Below are 18,217 nucleotides of genomic sequence, written 5' to 3'. Positions count from 1 at the left end.
AAAAGATGATGTAAAATCGTAAAACAAATATAAAAATTTGAAAAAAAATTCCAAAATCACTTAAAAAATTAGGAGGTCAAAATCGCACAATCACATTAATAGGGAGGTCTAAAGCATAATTAAGCAAAAATATACTATATACCAAACACCGATTAGTTGGAAGTTGTAAGTTATGAAGCACGGACACCGGACACGACACGGACACTGACACGTCGACACCGATAAAAATTTGGAAATGTGACATAATTTAGTGTAATCATAAGTTGAGGAGGACATGACACGGATACTGACACGTTGATACCGATAAAAATTTGAAAAATATGTTCTTGATGTACTGGACCGACATATGTCTGACACGGACATATATTGCCTAATCTGAGAAGTGTCGGTGCTTCATAGATTGTAATCATTTAGAGAACGTATTCATCGCATCACAACACAACACAACTCGCTCTGTCTACTTGGTTGATCGCCGAAACACAGAATTGACACAGAACCGCCATGGCCACCATTCTATTCAAGGGAATCGCAGCTCGCTCTCTCACCGCACGTGTAAGCAAGCTTTCTAACCCCCCCAATATCAAACCCTAATCTTCGCCGCTTTTTTTGTTTTTTTTCCCGCAGCAAATTTTCAAATCATGAAATCGTGGAAGTTATTTTTCCTTCATTACTATTACTATGCTGTTAAAAAACAATGTGAATTGCGTTTCTCATATTCTACTAAGATTGATTTTGGATTTTTGCATTGATTTTCTCTATGAATTTTAGTGTTATAGTAATTCAAAGAAATATAATTTATTTGTTCTTTAAGGCTTGTTTGGATAAACAACTTATTTTGCAGCTTATTATAAGCACTTATGTATAAGCTATTCTATAACAAAAGATAAAAATAGAGAGCTTAAGGACCAGTTTGAATTGACTTATTTTTGAGTTTGTGCAAAACATCTTATGCAAATAAATAAGCTTTTATGTATCATTTGTAAGCTTGTCAAGGTAGTTTATGAAAAGAAAAAAAAAAACTTATGAAGATACAATTTTTGCTAGTGAGAACTTATGAGTTAACATAAAAGCTTATTTATTTGCATAAGTTATTTTTCATAAGCTCAAAAATAAGCTAATCCAAACGGGCCCTAAATTGTTTTTGTATAAGCCATAAGCTGTTTTAATAAGCTATCTTAGAGAGCTTATGAAAATAAGTCACAAGCTGTTTTAATAAGCTGTTTTCACCGGTTCTTCCGAATAGTCTCACAAGTGCTTATGGCAATAGATAAACTCAAATAAGTCAATTCACACAGTCTGTAAATTCTGAATTGCATTTTCTTTTTGTAATGATATTGTTTTTCCTATAACGTGTTTGCAGCTAACTAGCTCCTGTTATTATGGAATGAGATACTCAACTAAGGTGTCTAATGATCCCGATACACATGATGACTTCAAACCAGCTAGCAAACTTGAGAATTCTGGCACTTCTTTGTCAGATATTGTTGAGCAGGTGAATTTCATATCAATTGAATCTCTATATGAAAAATCTATGAAGGGTTTATTGTTTTGATGACATAAGTAATTTGTTAATTGACAATGATGTACAGGATGTCAAGGACAATCCTGTTATGCTTTACATGAAAGGTGTACCTGATTTTCCACAGTGTGGATTTAGTTCCCTTGCAGTTAAAGTTTTAAAACAATATGGTAAGTGATATTTTTCACGTGTCAACCTTGCTACCCGAAAAATTATATCTTTTGAACTTGTTTTTCATGGTAGAATTGTTACTTTCCCCTGTATTCCGAAAATTGTGCATGACTTGAAATGGATATAGTGTTACATAACTTGCATTTCTATCAAACGTTATGGGGATTAATCAATTTGTTGAAGGGGGCTGATGTCAATGTAGCTACTGTTTTTCTGTCATATCATGTTTCGGTCTAATTATATTGAATGGAATCATTGAAAAGGAAAGTAGGAAACTAACATAATTTTAAATCATAGTACTATTAAAACAAGAAGAAAGGGTGATTCATAGGTGCTGGCCTCAAATTTATTCATAATGACCTATATTATAACCTTCGTGAGATTATATAGCATGCCTTTAAGTTTCAAATGAGATTTTCCCTTTGATGACTTTTTCTTGCTCTTTCAATTTACCTACAGAAATTCTTGTAAATAACTGAATATGACATAGCTGTACTGGATGACAAACTGAGAATTTTATACGTTGCAATTATTGTTATTTGTTGCTTTTGCAGATGTTCCTTTAAGCGCTAGAAACATTTTGGAGGATCCTGAACTGAAAAATGCTGTTAAAGCTTTCAGGTAAGTTCCTTCTTGCTGGTTATATTACTCTATCTTCTTCAGAGTAATGTTCTTCCCGTGTGTGTTTGTTTACTTGTTACAGTTGATTTCAATATATCTAGTGAACTTTTGCTGGTTCTTAATTTGTCATTTATTCACTTGTATGTTTGGGAACTTGGTTTTGGAGGGTTATTAATTTGAGGTTTTTAAAAAATTGAAGAAATGACGCGATAGATGATCATATAATATATCAATCACCCTTACAATCAATTTTAGAAAATTTTATTTCTTTAATTTAAAAATGAAAAATAAGTCTTCCCCTCCACTTCCCTCCAAAAATGAACTCCCAAACCCAAACATGGCCTAAGGATCTGAACTGCTATCATGTTAAATCTGCAGAGCAAAAATATGTCCTTGTATGTTGTGGATATATGTGCATGCATTTGGAAACTTTGTTAAATGAGTTCCTACATTTTTTCGTTGCATTTCAAATGCTATGACTTTGCGTCTTATTATTTGGTTTTCAAACATGGTACCAGAAGTGCAGGACCTGCCAACTAAAATTACTGTTCCCTTTTAATAGCTTAATAATTTTTTTGAAATGAACAGCTTAATAATTTACAGATGAGGCCCACATACATTTCTTATATTTCTCCCATGTTCTTTTTCTGCAGTCACTGGCCAACATTTCCACAAGTTTTCATTAAGGGAGAGTTTATTGGTGGATCAGATATTGTTCTTAATATGCACCAGGTTAATTCCCATTGCAAGAGTTGATCAATTTTTACAATATTTTTGTGTTCTCCTGTTTAACTATATTTCACATCCTTGTAGACTGGTGAGTTGAAGGAAAAGCTTAAAGATATTGTGCCAAAGCAGTAAAAGCACAACTAAGCTGATGGGATTTAAAAAGAGAGAGGTAGTTTAGACCGACTTGTTCGATGCAATTTGTTTCTTTTGATGAAAAGATGACATTATGTGATGTCTTTGTATCAGATTTTATGGATAGTTATAAGTTATTTGACGAATAAAAAATTGTTAAGGTATAAAAATTCCTTGTGCGTGCATACGTTGCTTTATTGTTTATTTGTTGTACACAGTATAATATTAAGAGTTTAAGACTGAACTTTTATTCATCCTGAGTTAGAATAATGTGATAATAAGAACAATAAGAACATAGGTATTATATTGCAGAAAGTATACCGTTCAGTATCCTCCCCAATCTCCTCTTGCTTAGAGTACATATTATTTTCATTATTAAACTCTAATGTCAAAACACAAGTTCATGAATGAATGACATTTTTAAGCTCCTATCCCAAGGACAAAGACATTGTAATCTCACCTTCAGTTTAGAATAGTTGGTAGCTTGGTAGCTCCTTTGTATGCTATGGTTAATAAATAACCTAATTTTTCTCTCTTAAAAACAAAAGCATAATCTTAGCTACATAAAGTTTTAAATTATAGTTCACCCAAAAAAGAAAAAAGTTTATCCAAATTGAAAAACAAGGACTCCAAGTTCCCTGTTTTGTTACAATAATAATAAAAATAACTAAAAATCTCTCCAATAGTACAACTGACTCAATACCTAGATTCTACAATAATAATGAGAGAAATACTTAATAAAAACACATTCATATATCTTTATTGCTCACCAACACAACAAAAAGAAACCCAGAAAATGAATCCTCCTATTGATATATACCCCATTAACCACTCCACCATCTAGCTAGTTCATTGTTTTGCTTGTTCATTTGCATCTTCCCTCCCCCCACTGTTATTATTCTACAAGCATGCTCTGATTCATATTTTCATACCAACAATGGTTTTGTCATTTACGACGAAAATCCTTCAAGCCCCAACCTTGAACTAAGCCAGGTGGAAACTTCACCCATCTCTCTTGGAACTGTGTAATGACCAATCCTGCATGCATAAAAAACCAACAAACTCAGACAAACTGTAATAATAACTCACATGTTTCATTAGTGTGATGATTGATATCATCTTACCCTTCATAGGATTTGAATGCAACATATCGAAATCCTGCTGAGCTTAAGGATTGTGCAGATTTCTCTCCATACTTGCAGTGTACTACATCATCACCTGCAAAATGGATACTTTTATATTATGCTTAATCTTTTATACAAACATTCTAGTAATAGTAGCAAAGGGGATCATTATAGCTGCATATTTCTTATCTGCTGCAAATGTCTTTAGTTACTAGGATCTTATGCAGTAAAAAGATAGTATTGCATTCGTGAACAAAATTGGATCCTCTACAGTGGTAAAAGAAGTACATGTATTCATGCAGTAAACGTACTCAACCGTTAATATGAGATCGTACAGTTTAGATTACACAATAACAAAATCAATTTTAAGCAATCTTGACTGTTAATTTGTGATTAGACGGTTGAGATCGAAATCTGTATGAAATAGTTACATCAGTATATACGTACTGATTCCATGACACTGTAAAATCGGTAACGAAGCAGCTCGCCTTCGTGCTTCATGCGAGACTTCTATCTTGTTTCCTAAGCTCCTACAAAATAGCAGGTTCCAACACAGTGGACAAATGATTATGGTGAAACTGATAAGAAGATAACATATTATGTTTTCACAATATATATTTCATTAAAATGACTAAAGTTCTTATCAAAATTATAGAGCAAATAATAATGTTATAATATAGGATACCTTGATCCTGGAAGCCAACCACTGAGTCCAACAACTGCTCTTAAACTGACAGGGTATGGGATACCATTACTATACCTTCCCATGGCATAACATGTTGCAGAGTATAAAGCTATTGCTGCACCCATGCTAAACCCTCCAATACCAACTTTCACTGTCACATAGGAATCAAATCAAATAGTATTAATTCAACATACCAACTTTAAGGTAAAATCAAAATTTGCATTATTAATTAAATTAAAGCATTGAAAGTACCAACCATCAGCTGGCTCTGTTGACAACAAGTTAGCAATATGTGATGCTGATGCATCTAAACCCTCCCAATCATCTGGACCATCTTCTGAAAGTTCTCCCACATCAAACCCTGCAGATTATAATATGCAATCACAAAGTTAATTAGACTTACTTGGTACTCTAATTCAATTAACAAAGAATAGGAAGAAAGAAGGATTGTTTATATTACATGCAGTGCAAGGAAAACCACCAAGTATCGCTACGGGACGGGTAGGAGCAGTAGGACAAATCCATTTTATCTGTAACATATCATAAGAAAATCATATTATAGAACTCAGGAGTTATCAAAATATTATAGTTATGGAATGATAATATTAGCCTAGTGAAGTATTTAAGACATATTCAAACTGATTGAAGATATAAATAAAGATTCTCACATTTGGAAGTGGAAGTGATTCCAGCAACTGAGATGAGCTGCAGAGAACCAAAAACACAAAATCAGATAAGCATATGTAAATCTTACATTAATTAAGTTTCTCATTTCCAAGATAAATTTGTCTAACATAAAAGTACTAAACCATACATTGAAATGCTCAAACTCAATATGTGTCCACACTAAACACAATAAAGAATATTTCTAAAACATGACAGCTTCTATTCATATAGTAATATATTCTTCTGTCAATAGTCTATAAGTAGAGAATTTAGTATATACTCTTCCTAACCAAGCTTCCAACAATTATAATCACAACTTTCTTCAGCAGAATATATTCCATGTAGAATCTAACCAGAAAGAACTTCAATAACTTTCATATACGGATTGTGTACTTGAACAAAAGAATGAAGCAAAACACAAAAAAAAAAAAAAAAAAAAAACAGAACTATTGGAAAGAGCAGAGTAAAAGAGAAAAGAAAAAAGAGAGGTTTGTTGTATTTTTTTTGTATCTTTTTACTTTTGAACCGGGTTGCTGTTCTAAAAGAAATGACAAGAACCACAAAGGAAAAGTACAATACAAAACAAACTATAGTAGGAGAAGGAATAACTAATGGTTATGATGCTGTTTGCATGGCATATAACAGTGATAACATCCATACCTCAAACCATTATCACCAAGTCCATGTAGCCAAACTATAGTAGCTTGGTGTTTTCCTTTAGGCCTCACTACATGTGTCTTTCCAAACTCGAAAGCTCGCCGATTAGTTCTACTACCTGAAATTGTAAAAAGAAGAAAAAAAAGCCATAACTCAATAACATACTAAGTTTGAAGATAAAAGATAGGAGTAATATATAAAGTCGAGGAAAAAGAACAAACCAGAACCGGTATGAGAATGTGTATGACTCATTTTTCTGCTTGAAAGAAAGAACTGATGAAAACAGCTTCAGCTACTACTAGAATTGTAATGACTATGAAGTGGTTTCTGCAATGAAGTAAAATGTAGAATGGTGATGACCCTTTTATACCCTAAAGGGTATGGTGGAGTTGGAATAAAACGTGTGAATATGCATTGCCATGTAATGTAAATATAGTGAGTGCACCGTTTATAGAGTGCAGCTGCAATAGCCTAGAATGGTATCAATGAAAAGGAGAGAGAGAGGTAAAGACAAAGAAAAAAGCAAGAAACCTTTATGAGAAGAGAGAATCAAAGCAGAGAAGACAGAGCACAATCATCCATTCTTAAGCTGCACAGCTAGGAGAGAGAGCTCAAAGAGAGAATCTATGCTTGTTTGTGGACAGTGGCCATAAAATAAAGCAAACCACAACAACAACCACTGAAGAATATTTACTGAAAATGTGAATGAAAAGAATAACCTTAGTTTGTAAAAAAGAAAAATATCTTTTCACAATCATTTGTTTATGAATTTCTGCATGATTGATGGATACCCATTAACCTCAAAATTAAACTTTTTTCAGGTTTTGTACACTTAGAGGCACTTAAGAATAGTAATAAGTAAGCTCAGTAACCTAGAGATTCAGCCCTTGTCGATTCAATTCGTATAAAAAGAAGCTCGGTAGTCTAGAGATTCAGCCTCTGTCGCTTCGATTCGTATATAAAAAAACCTTAGTAACCTGGTTTTCAAATTATTAGGAATTGACAAGAAAAAAGTATGTGAGCTTTTCAGTCTAACTTTCCTCTATTATGGTTTCTTAGTTGCCATTAAACTTTGCAGCTCAACCCCACTTGAAGAAAAGTTTTGTTTGTTTATACATGTGAGGAAACAACATAAGTCCAAAGGCTAGACTTTATCTTAAGCATAATGACAAAATAATAGTAATGATGATATTGGTAATAATATCATATCTTCTTTGTAACACATTTAGGTGAAAAATAAAGCCTTAAAAAATTTTCATGTATTAGCAGATTTTTTTTTCTTTTCTTTCAAATTTTAGGCCATGATAATTGATATCTTAACAAAAAAGGAATCATAGGAAACATAACAAATGCTGGCCTATAGTTTATTAAATCATCATCACAATGAAATTATTAATATAATTCTGCATATCTTTTGTTTTGTCAGTTAGATAGGGCTTTAGTGGACTCCAACATGAATATATCCCACTCTCCAACTTCTTTTCTTTGTTTTATAATTATATTATATATATTGCATTCCTGTTTTTATGTCTCCAAGTTGTGCAGAGATATTTGCAGCTTTGATTCTCACAGTAGAGTAATATCAAATATGTAATTTATTGCAAAGTGAAAAAAAGTGGACCTGGCATATATACCAGGCTCACCAAGATAAAAATTGAGGTACAACACTGAGAGGCACTATGTAATGTATTGTATAAGGTCAATGAGTACATAATTCATTGTGCACCACTATGTCTGCTCTCCTATAAAATTCAGCTTTCATGCTTATTTCTTACATGGAAATCTTAAAATGCTATCTTTTATCCACTAACTTGTTTATATAATTTTGCACCTTTCTTTCTCAAGTTCTATGGTTGCATTGATGGAGATTCTGTACAACTTTGAACAATTTAAATTGTATATAGACATTGGAATGTAATCAAGCTTTAGAAAAACTCATGAACTTTTGCTAATGTCAAACTCACATGATCTATCAAGTTCTGACACAGACATGACACTACCTATATGACAGACCTGGATTCCATACAGTCATATTTTCTGTGCAGTCATGCAGTCGGGCCATTTATAGTTGTCCGATCATGATCGGACGATTTACACAAATACTGTCAATAAATACAGTTTTTAAATCCCGACTGCATCTAATCCAATTCCCTATATGACGACACTAATAATCAATTTATAAAATGAAAGTAATTGAATGTAATTATATGTATCAGTGACTCAAAACTATGTCAGTGTTTGATATAGATATGTATCGGACAATAAACACACCTTTAATCTAAAGTGTCGGTATTACATAACTGATGATGATGTGTGACTCCTACTTCATTTTGTTGATTTACCAAACCTTCCACTTTTAATGAATTTTTTCCTATGTTAGAATTATTATTGGGTGAATTATCCTCTGTAACATGGGCAAGTCCCCACTTGGAAAAAGGTGAATGCCTATAATTCCCACTAAGACTTTCTCTCCCATGACAGAATGAATGACAGTGTTGTTAGATAATAAAATAATAGTTTATGTTATTGGGCCTGTTAGTTTGGAGTCCATTAGGTTTTATTATATATTCTCTAGTAACCTTTTTGTAATGTCAAGCAATGCAATAATATTCTATTGAAACCCTAGCCGTCTCTTTCTCTTTTCCTATTTGTGTATCTCTGATTCTAACATGGCATCAAGAGCATGGTTCGATCCTCCTTGAATTGTTTGTTGCTTCCGCTGCCGAGTTCCCTATAATTTGGGAATATGTTGCTTTGTCTTTTTTGTTTGAACACAAGATTAGTTTTGGTTGTTCAGTTGATTTATTGAAAGAAGGAAATTAATTGAAAAGCAAGTTTGCTCTATTTGTGCTTCGGTTGTTCGGTCTGGTTGTTCTTATAATTTGCTAGTATATGTTTGTTTCTTTAAAGTGCAAGTTTGAATTCCTCCACCGAGATTGGAATTTGTTGCATTTGAGATTGGTGCAATTGGAATTGGGAACCTGCTATATGGTTGCTTTGGAGTCTATTAAGTGTGTAATTTGTTCATGTTCGTGCATCTGTTTAGGAAGTAATTTGGTATTGGGTATTCTCTTGGCACTTATGGTCTCTTTCTATTGATAGTTGGTCTTGTTTGATTTTGTTTGGTTTCTGTCTAGGCTCATTTGATTGATTGAATTTCCCTTTGTTGCACTTCTCTTCTGATTGCATTGCACTTCTCCCTATTGCACTTCTGATTGTATTGCACTTCTCCCCCTATTGCATTTCTGATTGCATTGCACTTCTCCCTATTGCACTTCTCCCCCTATTGCACTTCTTTTCTAATTGTAATGCACTTCTCCCCCTATTGCACTTCTTCTGATTGCATTGCACTTCTCCCTATTGCACTTCTTCTGATTGTATTGCACTTCTCCCCCTATTGCACCTCTTCTGATTGCATTGCACTTCTCCCCCTATTGCACTTCTCTTCTGATTGCATTGCACTTCTTTTCTGATTGTATTGCACTTCTCCCCCTATTGCACTTCTCTTCTGATTGCATTGCACTTCTCCCTATTGCACTTCTTCTGATTGATTGCACTTCTCCCTATTGATTCTTATGATTGGTTTAGTTTGAATTTGTTCGATTGATTTGGTTTTTGGTTATCTTGGACTGCATTGGATTGGATGTTGGATTAATTTGATTTGGTTCTCCCCTCCTTGATGGTAAATGGCTGCTCTTTGTTGATCGTGATCTTAATTGGGTTGATTTGTTGTCAGGGCTAATTTGTAACAAGCTTAAAGCTTAGTAAGCTTTAGCTTGAGGGGTGATGTTAGAAGTTTATTTTATTTGGTAGTTTATTTTATTTTCGTATTTTGTTTGACAAACTCATAATGCTTCTTGTTGATGCATCATGAGTTTGAGAGTAGGTGTTAGATAATAAAATAATAGTTTATGTTATTGGGCCTGTTAGTTTGGAGTCCATTAGGTTTTATTATATATTCTCTAGTAACCTTTTTGTAATGTCAAGCAATGCAATAATATTCTATTGAAACCCTAGCCGTCTCTTTCTCTTTTCCTATTTGTGTATCTCTGATTCTAACAAGTGTTACTGAATGCTAACAAATTTATATTTTTTTTCTTTCTCTTTTTTAATTGCCATGCATTAAAAATTGTCTATTTAAAACAAGTTAAGCCTTTGTAATTCATCTCAAAATATTTTGCTTTTGAAACTCTTGGTAAACTTTTAAAACTTTCGAATAATTTGTCTCTGAAGTTCACTAGCGACTTGAGCTTATTCTTTTGAGTCTATATTTTTGAGGCAAGGGCTTGAGGGAGTCCAATTAAACTTTGAACTTAAAAAAATGCAAATATATCTATATATTTTACATTTTGAACTTAGTAAAAAAAAATTTGCACCACTAACCCAAAAAGTTCAAGAATTCAAGTTCGAACTCCTAGACTAAGGTCTGGACTCTGCCATTGACGAGAGGTGATCTTGTTCGAGTTATGTATGACACAAAATATGAGTTCCTCTCGTATAAAATTTATACATTAGTTTATCACATAGAGTCTAATTTTTTCCACTCGACTTAACCTCCGTTTATCACTTGATTCCATTGTAGTAGTTAATAATCCTTTAAAAAAATATAGTAATGCAATATCTTTTTTCTCAAGTAATACATCATCTTTTTGAAATTGTATACTTTATGTCAAATGTTACCTGGTAATAAAAGTCACACGTAATATACCACTATTATTATTCGATTTATTTTAAAAAAGTAAAAGTTTAATAAGTACTTAATACTAATATTGTACCCAAAAAAAGTACTTAATACTAATAGTGTAGACATATTAAACACGAATCATATTTTACAATAATATTATATCATTATGATATAATATTAGAGTTTAATTTGTATGCATTTTACACATGCATACAATGATGTGTTGCCACATCATTTAACGAATGTGACACATCATGTGTTTTTAAACACCCTACATGATGCATTGATATATTATTGAACGCATGTGTAAAATAATTTTACACTGACCGTATATAAATTAAATTCATAATATTACAAATATTATCATTACATAATAATTTTTTACAAAGTATTAGTATTATACTATTATTCAATATACTATTATTCAATAATTTTTTGGACCAAATATACTAGTATATGATTAAATATTTAAACTTTATTTTATATTATATTCATAGTTATCAGATTTAAAAGATAATGTTTCTTTTTTTGATCAATTTTTTAAAAATAAAATAAATTTTATGATCAAGAAAATAATTCAAAAGATAAGAGATACTATTTTTTTAGAAAGAGTAGCACATTGAATCTCAAAATTAAACTATATAAATAATTAAGCAAGTTGATATAGTGAAATTTGTTGGGTTGTTTAGTAAAGAGAATATTTCAGGAGATAATATATATTTGCATAGAAAGGTGTTAACTATTGTATAGGGTTTATTCATCAACAAAAAAAAAGAAACTATTATAGATTTATAGGGTTGGTTTGGTTGCATATAAGACAGTGTTTGTGCAAGAAAAGCAACATATCAATATTAAACTAGTTGACTTAAACCTAGATTAGTGGTAACGTGTCAAATTTTAATTGGTTAAGCATCTAATTATGCACTCAAAAGTCAAAAAATTAGTGGATTTTTCCCTCATCTAAGGAGAACTTAAGATCAAAACTATTTCCTTTTGTCAACTCCTTTGCAGCCCTACACTCAATTCAGAAAGAGAATAGCTCCAAATTCAGAAAAAAAGAAAGAAAATAAAAAATTGCATAGTACAAATAGGAGCGTTTGTTTATGAACAGACAAGATATGCTGCTGGCACTACCTTCTTATTTTATTTTTATTTTTTTCAATGAAAAAAAATCACTATGCTCTTATTGGATATTATTTAATAGGGTTAAAAATATTTTTTGTCCATACAAAATCACGAATTTTAATTTTAGTCTCTTAAAAAATTATGTACTTTTAGTTCCTATTTATATTTTATAGTGACTAATTTGAGGAAATAAAGGTATTATTTTCTGTAAATAAATTTCAAAATAGAGACTATTTTTATAAACTGCTTTATTATAGACGACTAAAGTTACAGTTAAAATTTAATAGAAAATAAACTTGAAAAAACATTATTTTGTAGAGACCAAATTTAATATTAAGATTACTTTTTTTTTTATAGAATAATGTTAAATTATTGTGTGGTGGGTGTATAATCTTGAAGATTATTAGCTAGGCGCCTAAAATTGGCAAAACTTTATAGTAAAGGAACATATTTGAGTACCTAATTGAAAAAGAGTGTAAACTTCATAATCTAATAATTTTATAAGCTGGCATGCACACTGAGCAAAATATTCCATAATTTGGTCACAATAATTTGAAAATTTTATGACCGCAAATTTACTTGCACAAACTAGTGAAATATATGCTTGCATATATAGAATGTACTCTAATGCACACATGCTACACTTGAAAAGGAAAATGGGGCCACTTTAAATCTCACTCAAATTATGTATCATTTATGTTAGATGATTTGTGTTAGGTTATTCACATTATTGAAACTTCAATCTGTGTCCTTTCTTAATTTTGTAATTTCTATTGTTAAATGATTCAAAAGTTATATTCAAAATAACTTAGTGTGACATTTTTTTTTAAAAAAAAATGGGAAAGAAAATATTATTAGTATTAGCGCACCAATAGTTATTTTACAATTGTCTCATATCAATGCGCTAATACTAATAGATATAAGGGTCTTGTTAACATGTGCCCTTAGGGCACATGTTAAGATATACCAAAATAGAAATTCAACATTTAATGATACAAGAAATTTAATGCTTCAAAAGTCAAAATGCACAAATTAGCATTTAATAATTTCTATTTTTGCTTCCTTAACATGTGCCTTAAGGGCACAAGTTAACATTCTCCTAGATATAATTCATTATAAGTTCATATCACTAAATATGTAGTCAGTAAAGATATAAGTCATATCCTAGACCAGAACAAAAAAAAATATATAAGTCATATCTCACAAGAGTTAAGAGTTTGAATTTCGCTACTAATAATGTGATCAATTATTTTTTTGGTGAATATTATGTAGCTATTTCTTTTGGAGCATTTTTGAATTTTAAGACTTTTTTTACAACCTCTTATGAGCCTATGAAGACATAACTCAACTAAGAATTTTATTCATAGCACACTATTTGAGAAGGGCATGGAGCTTTAAAGTGCATGACCTACTAATTTTTTTTATAAAAGTGTAGTTGTTTGATTATTATTACTTCAGCTGCAAAAGGAGGTTTTGATTGCTATGTAGATTTCAAATTTTAGTATGATGTTAGGGTAGACCAATACATAATTACAAGACAAAAACTTGTTTAAAAAGTGAAAAATATGTTTGAGCTCATCATTAAAAGTCAAATACAAATGATAAGCCTCTTTGATCATACTGCACTTCATGTTTTGGTCGTCACATATAATTATGAAAGTTATGCTTTGGATTATCTTACGTGAATATTTACCAATATAACAAGATTTTATAGTCATGATTACATTTTTTAGCTCAAGTATAGCATGACCCGATTAGATTATGGATTAGATTCAGGCGATTTAAACTATTTTTGGGCTTTTAAAGTCTCAACATTAATGGTTTTTCTTATCTATCTTTTCAGTTTTCAATTTTTTCAAATGTCTATAGTTTCTTAAGATAGCCCCCAAGGGACCGATCCTTAGTTGGTTTAGTGATGATTGACGTTAAATTTGATAGGGATGTTGTGTACCAATTCACCTAGGAAGTCACCTGTTCTGGACTAGACTAGAACTAGTCCAGTATTACACCCTCTAAGTCCTACATGGCTTGCCCCACAACATCCATGTCAGCAGAACATGGTGGAACCGCTCCACCAAGATAGGAGCAAATTACTATTCTACCCACTATCTAAGGTGATATCTTGGCAGTCCATCTTATTGGGTCTAAACAGATCCAACCTAATAAGAGCACCTTTGGTAACACTATTCATTCACTCAATTACTTTCTCTCTCCTGTATCTCTCTTGCTCACATTCTCTCTCTAACTTTGGCATCGGAACACCTGCAGGTACAACCCCCCGTGGATCAGATGCTCGACCCGCCGTCAACCACCTGCTCAACGGACTGCCAACTGGCCATCTACCTGTTCTGATCAACAGTTCAGATCATCACCATAGCGGGGTGAAATGTACTCGCCGGCTTTCTATTTTCGCCACTTAAAATGTTCTCTACTCTCATCTCTATTTTTTGTCTCAAAAAAGTTTTTTTTCCCATAGATTTCCACAGTCCATGTTGAGACCTTAACAAGATAAAAGAAATAATGAAATTTTTTTGTTGGAACATCAACTCAAATTCAAGCTTAGAAGTTACGGTGTACAACTTATAATTTAACTAAAATCAATTTTACGAAATCAATTTTTGCAATGTAAATGAATCAAACATATTGTGGTGTAGTAAATTAGTAATAGTTGTGCATGGCTCAACATTTTTATGGAAATTTATTATGCTAGGTAAAGTAAAACATGTTCAAGAAGAAAATGATCCAAAAAGAATAATGGTTGGTAAAGCTTTTGTGTTATGTGAAATGAAATTTTTTCTCCATATATTATATAAACATTTGTTGTCCTTATTATAATTAATTCCAATTAGAAAATAAAACGGCAATTATTTCCTTTTCAAATATATTGGAAAGATAGAGATGTTAGTGAGGCTTTGAATATATTCTGTTCTTATTCCGATTTCTTAAATTAGATTTTATTACTTTAGTATTCTTGCTTGCCATTTCAAGGGCTCATAAAAAGGACAAAAGCATTTGGGATACACGGCTAGCTACATACTATACTAACATATATACCTTCCTAAAGAATATTTAGGTGTCATTTCACTATTTTGTCTCCTCTTACTTTTTTTTTTATAAGTTTCCCTCTATTAAAAATATTTTATTCAAAACATGTCGGACAATAAATATAAATACTTCTTTTATTTTATTTTCGACGCGTTATATGATTCTAACCACTTCTTATAGATTCAATCTTATTTAGTTCTTTTCGGTTTGCCGAATAATATTGCTTCTTTTTCTATAAAAATGATAATTAGGAAATAGTGTGATATGCATTATTATCTAAGATATATTTGGGTATGGAGTATAAGAGCTAGTAAGTTAATGTTTAGTCCCCACCCACCAGTTTTCTTCTTTTCTTTCTCAACCATTAAAATATAATCTTTCGATTTTGGTCAAGAATCTGGTTCTTCATTTCCTTTTAGTTAATTTCTTCAATTGGAAAGAGAACCTAATTTTGCTTCACATCTCATCACACGTCTAGTCTAAATTAACATTTGTGGTTCAGGAGTCAGGACATTCAATTTTAAGGTTTAGGTTTAGGCCAACTTTGGATGTTAGTTAGGCCGATGAATTGCACTCTTTATTAATTTCAAAGCGAAGAGACATTTGATACGATAGAACTCAAATTTGAATTCATAATACCAGTTTGAATTAGCTTATTTTTAAGTTTATACGAAACAATTTATATAAATAAATAAGTTTTTATGTATTATTATAAACTTGTAAAAGTAGTTTATGAAAAAATAGTTTAATTATGAAGATACAATTTTCGTTAGTTATGACTTATGAATTAACATAAAAACTTATGAGTTTAATTGTTGTGCACTTTAAGTGTAAAGATTCTTTACACATGCATTCAATTATGTGTTGCCACGTCATTTAATGAACGTAACACATCATGTGTTTTTAAATATCATACATGATGTGTTGGTATATTATTAGACGCATGTGTAAAATACCTTTACACTGACAGTGCATATAAATTAAATTCAAAACATATTTATTCACATAAGTTATTTTTCATAAGCTCAAAAATAAGTCAATTCAAACGGAGCCTGAGTCTTTCTTCACTACTAAGTCTTTAAGGATTCTTTTGATTCAACGGAGATGAGAGAAGATAAATTGTTTTTAATTACATATGTTCAAAATATGTGAGTAAAAAATATTAATTACATGTATGATTAATTCTTGAGATTAATAGTTATGCAGTGACAGTGTAAACCTTTTTTATATATATGCATCCAATAAAATTACATTATAATGTCATCTTTATAGGTTTGTTCTAAAATATAGCCTCAAATGTCTACATAACTTGATCGGATTAATGTGGAAAACAAGTTTACACTGTCGATCTATAATATATATAAATTAAATGCTTGGTTCACAAAGAGGATGAAATTTTAAATTTTTTTATTTATTTATTATCCTTATAATCTTACAAACACAAATCAAACCATCTGTTGGCAACAATTTTCTATTCTCGGATGATCCATTTAACACGATAAAATATTTATAAATTTTGATTCTATACAAATACTCTCTCCGGTCTTATTTAGGCTAGATACATTAGTTTTTCAATGAATCTAAAAAGCCACTTTTGCTTATAAATAAGGCCGAAGGATATAACAACATGTACCAAAATGCACAGCAAAGAAAGAAAAAAAACCATTCCTTCTCTAGTTTTCTATAAAAATAAAAAAATAAAAAAAAAATCATTGGTATTTAAGTTTCCATTTCTTTCAAGACGACTCTCACAAAGAAGGAAAACTCTCCTATATTTCCTGTCCTCAAACAAAGCCTAAGAAAAATAAATACTTATAATCCGTTCTATTTAATTCTCAAAAGTTTCATTTCAACAGAAAAATATCATGCTGAAACTTTATCGATTCAATTCAAACCTAGGCTACTCTTGGCAATGATATAATATCCAATCAACAGATTATAAACTTTATCAACATGATTGCTATGCTAAAATTTGCATCAATTTTCATTGCTTAAACATTGCATCCGGTTTCAAAAGATTATTTTATGATTAAGACTGGTCATTTTGATCCCTGCGAAAAAACTAGACCGAATTTGATTCTTAAGGAAGAAGAATCAACATTTAATCTCCAAAAGACTACTACTCAATAAAAAATAAAACTCTTAAAGAGAAGGAACATGGCAGTCCACTCTTTCAACCTCGATAATTTTTCAATCCACCCCCTTCACGTGAAAAACTTTGGGAAATATTTACTGAAGTTTTTGTAAGTGTAAATTCAACTAAAATTTGAACTGAAAAAAACTTCTGGAAACGTTTTCCAAAGTTTTTGCTACTAGGCTAACATGGCTGTTAGTTCATTTCCACCATAGCATCTAGACATTTCCACACAGAAAAAAACTGTCATTAAAAAAGATTATTTGGTCCTTATATTTGAAATTAACATGACAAGGAAGATATTGGTTCCTCAAGCTAAATTTAAAATTCATAACCCTCAATTTCAAACATCCTTCTTCAATTTCCCTTTCTTCTTTCTCCATAGTCCCACTTTATTTCCTCAATTTATTTTCTAATGGAGAGAATCCATTCTTGTCCCACCTTGTGTTTGAGATTGTTAAGAAATATACCAGTACAAAACAAAATCTACATATATTTGATACCCTATGAAAGTGACTAAAAATAATCTACTCAAAACAAAAACAACCACTAAATATGGTAACCAAAACTGAACCAAATAACTCTAAGCTACAGGAAACATTCGATGAAAATAGGAATAATAACTCAAATTATGGGTTAGGGTTTTCAAAATCTGACTAAGGACTCAAAATTTCCCTTTTTTATTTTAATTTCAAATAGAGACTAAATTGCCCCATTTAATTTCACATTTTTTTTATAAATGCCACAGTGAAAATAAACTAACAGTCACATTAGTTCAGTGACGGTATAGCTCAGCACAAATAAATAACCAGTTGGCGGGTGAAGGTTGACGGAGGACTAACATGTTCCGTGTTTAAATATGCTAAGGGACTAACAATTTAGTTTTGTTTCATCTTAAAACTAAAGTGAAACTTCTCACTTGGAA

General features: G+C 31.3%; 2 protein-coding genes across 4 annotated transcripts; one reads left to right on the top strand and one right to left on the bottom strand.

Moving 5' to 3' along the window:
- The first annotated feature begins 399 nt into the window (after positions 1-399).
- LOC123897571 (monothiol glutaredoxin-S15, mitochondrial) lies at positions 400-3,426 on the top strand. The gene is made up of 6 exons (XM_045948268.1): positions 400-552; positions 1,361-1,492; positions 1,590-1,689; positions 2,245-2,311; positions 2,965-3,043; positions 3,125-3,426. Exons 1-6 carry the CDS (start codon positions 502-504, stop codon positions 3,170-3,172), a joined length of 477 nt encoding a protein of 158 aa, XP_045804224.1. The 5' UTR covers positions 400-501; the 3' UTR covers positions 3,173-3,426.
- A 301-nt stretch (positions 3,427-3,727) lies between these two features.
- LOC123897570 (acyl-protein thioesterase 2-like) lies at positions 3,728-7,770 on the bottom strand. 3 transcript variants are annotated; one of them, XM_045948266.1, is made up of 11 exons: positions 7,177-7,670; positions 6,836-6,997; positions 6,526-6,631; positions 6,308-6,422; positions 5,650-5,686; positions 5,442-5,511; positions 5,238-5,342; positions 4,982-5,132; positions 4,744-4,826; positions 4,297-4,390; positions 3,728-4,210 (listed from the first exon to the last, which is right to left on the bottom strand). In XM_045948266.1, the coding sequence occupies exons 3-11, from the start codon at positions 6,554-6,556 to the stop codon at positions 4,123-4,125; spliced, it is 774 nt and encodes a 257-aa protein (XP_045804222.1). In that variant the 5' UTR covers positions 6,557-6,631; positions 6,836-6,997; positions 7,177-7,670; the 3' UTR covers positions 3,728-4,122. The 3 variants fall into 3 exon arrangements, with proteins under 3 accessions (XP_045804222.1, XP_045804221.1, XP_045804223.1); XM_045948265.1 differs by having other exon boundaries at positions 6,836-7,770; XM_045948267.1 differs by lacking the exons at positions 6,836-6,997; positions 7,177-7,670 and having other exon boundaries at positions 6,526-6,809.
- Between the last annotated feature and the right edge of the window lie 10,447 nt (positions 7,771-18,217).

This window comes from Trifolium pratense, linkage group LG7 (genome assembly GCF_020283565.1).
Source record: "Trifolium pratense cultivar HEN17-A07 linkage group LG7, ARS_RC_1.1, whole genome shotgun sequence".
Taxonomy (NCBI): domain Eukaryota; kingdom Viridiplantae; phylum Streptophyta; class Magnoliopsida; order Fabales; family Fabaceae; genus Trifolium; species Trifolium pratense.
Note: the sequence above shows the minus strand (reverse complement) of the source record. Positions and strands in the feature narration are given on the sequence as shown.